This window comes from Dasypus novemcinctus, chromosome 10, assembly GCF_030445035.2.
Source record: "Dasypus novemcinctus isolate mDasNov1 chromosome 10, mDasNov1.1.hap2, whole genome shotgun sequence".
Taxonomy (NCBI): Eukaryota; Metazoa; Chordata; class Mammalia; order Cingulata; family Dasypodidae; genus Dasypus; species Dasypus novemcinctus.
Window position 1 is genome coordinate 87,805,336 of NC_080682.1, and position 2,850 is coordinate 87,808,185.

Sequence of the window (2,850 nt, forward strand, 5' to 3'; positions counted from 1 at the left end):
TCTATAAAATAATAATGAAAGTATTATTGAATGGAAAATAGGTTAGCAGTATATTTAAAATTTTAACCCTGTTTTAATGTGCACATAATAAATATCGCATACTACTCAAATCTTCATTTAGAATATGAACATTTAGAAGATCTCTTCATTTACAAACAGCCAACATTTAATAACACACTATACCCACAAGCAAAAAGTCCCTCTTCTCCCCTCTCAGCCTCCTCTGGTAATTTCTATTCTAATTTTGCATATAAATTTGCTATTTCTAGACATTTCATATAAGTGAAACCATGCATTATTAACCGTTAAATAGCCTACTTATTTCACTCAGCATAATGTTTCCAAGGTTCATGTATGTTACAGTCATCTTAGAACTTTTTTTTATGGCTTAATATTACAGTATCTGTATGCACCACACTTTAATTTTTTGTTAAACTAAATAGTTCTTTTCATTATGTACTTTGGCCTTTTTTTAATTCTTTAACTCTAAAGTCGTCTTAAATGCATTTTGAAAAAAATATAAAAAATGACAGCGACATGATTCGAAACAAATTTTATTTTTTGGATAACAACAATTTTTTAAATATAGATTAACCCATCAATGTTGTAAATATGCACTAATGCTTGAATAATATCTTTATTTATGATTACTTCCCTTATGTATCACAAGAAAAATGAAACCATCAAAGTCATAACTTCTTTAATATCATTTTTTGCATCACAGGTTAACTTTGATACCAGCGTCACTGTCATGGATTTCCTGGGGGATAGGAATCATACTGCAATGACAGAATTCATTCTACTGGGCTTAACAGATGATCCAAAACTTCAGGTTATCCTCTTCGCCGTCATCCTATGCATCTACCTGGTGACCATATTTGGCAATCTCAGCACAATCATTCTTATCAGAGTCTCTTCTCAGCTCCATCATCCTATGTATTTATTCCTGAGTCATTTGGCTTTTACTGACATAGGCTCCTCATCTTCTGTTACTCCCAAAATGCTTGTAAACTTCCTGGTGGATGAAAATACCATCTCCTATTTTGGATGTGCCACCCAGCTTGGTTCAGCCGTCTTCTTTGGGACATCTGACTGCTTCCTTCTGGCTGTTATGGCCTATGATCGCTTCGTGGCAATCTGCAACCCACTGCTTTATTCAACCAAAATGTCCACACAGGTCTGTTTCCAGTTACTCTCTGTGGCTTACATAGGTGGTTTTCTCAATGCTTGCTCCTTTACTCTTTCCTTCTTTTCCTTATTTTTCTGTGGGCCAAATTGGGTCAATCACTTTTTCTGTGATTTTTCTCCTTTAGTTAAACTATCCTGCTCTGACATTAGCGTTCCTGCAGTTGTTCCCTCATTTTCTGCAGGTTCCATCATAGTGGTCACAGTGTTTATCATAGCCGTATCCTACATCTACATCCTCATCACCATCCTGAAGATGCGCTCCTCCGATGGACGCCGCAAGGCTTTCTCCACCTGCACCTCCCACCTCACTGCAGTCACTCTGTACTTTGGGACCATTACATTCATTTATGTGATGCCCAAGTCCAGCTACTCAACTGACCAGAACAAGGTGGTGTCTGTGTTCTACATGGTGGTGATCCCCATGCTGAACCCTCTCATCTACAGTCTCAGGAATAAGGAGATTAAGGGGGCTCTGAAGAGAGAACTTCATAGAAAAATATCTTCTTGATATTTTAATATTTAGTGACTTTTTATTTTATTGGATTTGATATAATAATATAATATGAATAAAATGAAAGAAAACTGTGTACCTGTGGTGAAAATCTGCTGTAAATCACTCGCAACTGTGGAGCAGTTACAAATTTGGGGGTAGATTTTCCAATATCAAACATTCAATCAGAACATGACTGCAAATTACCATTAATGGAATGAAATGAAACACAAATTGGTTCACATAAAAAATACTTAATCAGCTGATTTTATGTTGTATTTGTGGGGTTTTTTTAGAATTAGTTCTTTAAGTTATGTTATCTTCCTTCCACAACTTTAAGAATGTGTACATTTTCAACAGCAGTTCATCCTGTGATAAGCCTGATAACTATAGTTTTGACTATACTTGTTCTGAGGGGAAATGATAAAGTGGAATAGAAGATAAAATTGCTGGAAACCTATGACTGCAGAAAGTCATTTGCTGTCGTCCCCAAGTGCTGGCCTGTGTACCTGTCCTCTTTATCTGGTCATGAATATAGGAGTCCCAAGCAAAGCAGAGGAGGAGACCCCTTGTCTATCCTATGAATTCCTCAGTCAGGTCAAAAGGGTTGGATTTCCATACAAGAATGAGTACGGCTCCTGAACTCCTTGCAGACTGAGTGAACCAAACACCAAAATATTTCCAGGAGAATCCAGTTCTCTGGATGGCATTGAGACAGTGAAGAGCAAACTGCTGGGGTAACTTGTTCATGGACAGGCCCTTTCTGCTCGGAAATTTCCAAGGGATTGGACTGTCTCTCCTCTAAAATCTTCATTTACCTCAGGAGACTTAATTAAGTATGGTATGGTGAAGACTCCACATTCATTTTTCCCTGTGACCTCTTAGTGTTCATATGCAATTTGCATCTTTATGCAATCAAAAACATACGGCATTAATCATTTCATTCATTCACTATGTTTCTCTCATTAATTAAAAATTATATTCATTACAATCAAAGTTGTGCATTCATCACTTCAAACAGCATTAGAGCATTCTCATTATCTTAATAATAATAATAAACAAATTACAGACAAACAAACAAAATCACAACAATGTGATTATACCAAATACCATTTTGATTGTATACTTTGGATGAACTGTATATTATTATATATTAATAAAATTAATTTGTT

The 2,850-nt window shown here is 35.8% G+C and overlaps 1 protein-coding gene across 1 annotated transcript; it reads left to right on the forward strand.

The window, feature by feature from the left end:
* The first annotated feature begins 751 nt into the window (after positions 1–751).
* LOC101416231 (olfactory receptor 5P76-like) lies at positions 752–1,696 on the forward strand. Its single transcript, XM_012524020.1, has one exon. The coding sequence runs from the start codon at positions 752–754 to the stop codon at positions 1,694–1,696; it is 945 nt and encodes a 314-aa protein (XP_012379474.1).
* Positions 1,697–2,850: the final 1,154 nt, after the last annotated feature.

Bases quoted from the DNA above. Each gene is read 5' to 3' on its own strand.
- LOC101416231 (XM_012524020.1), top strand. From the start codon at position 752: ATGGATTTCCTGGGGGATAGGAATCATACTGCAATGACAGAATTCATT.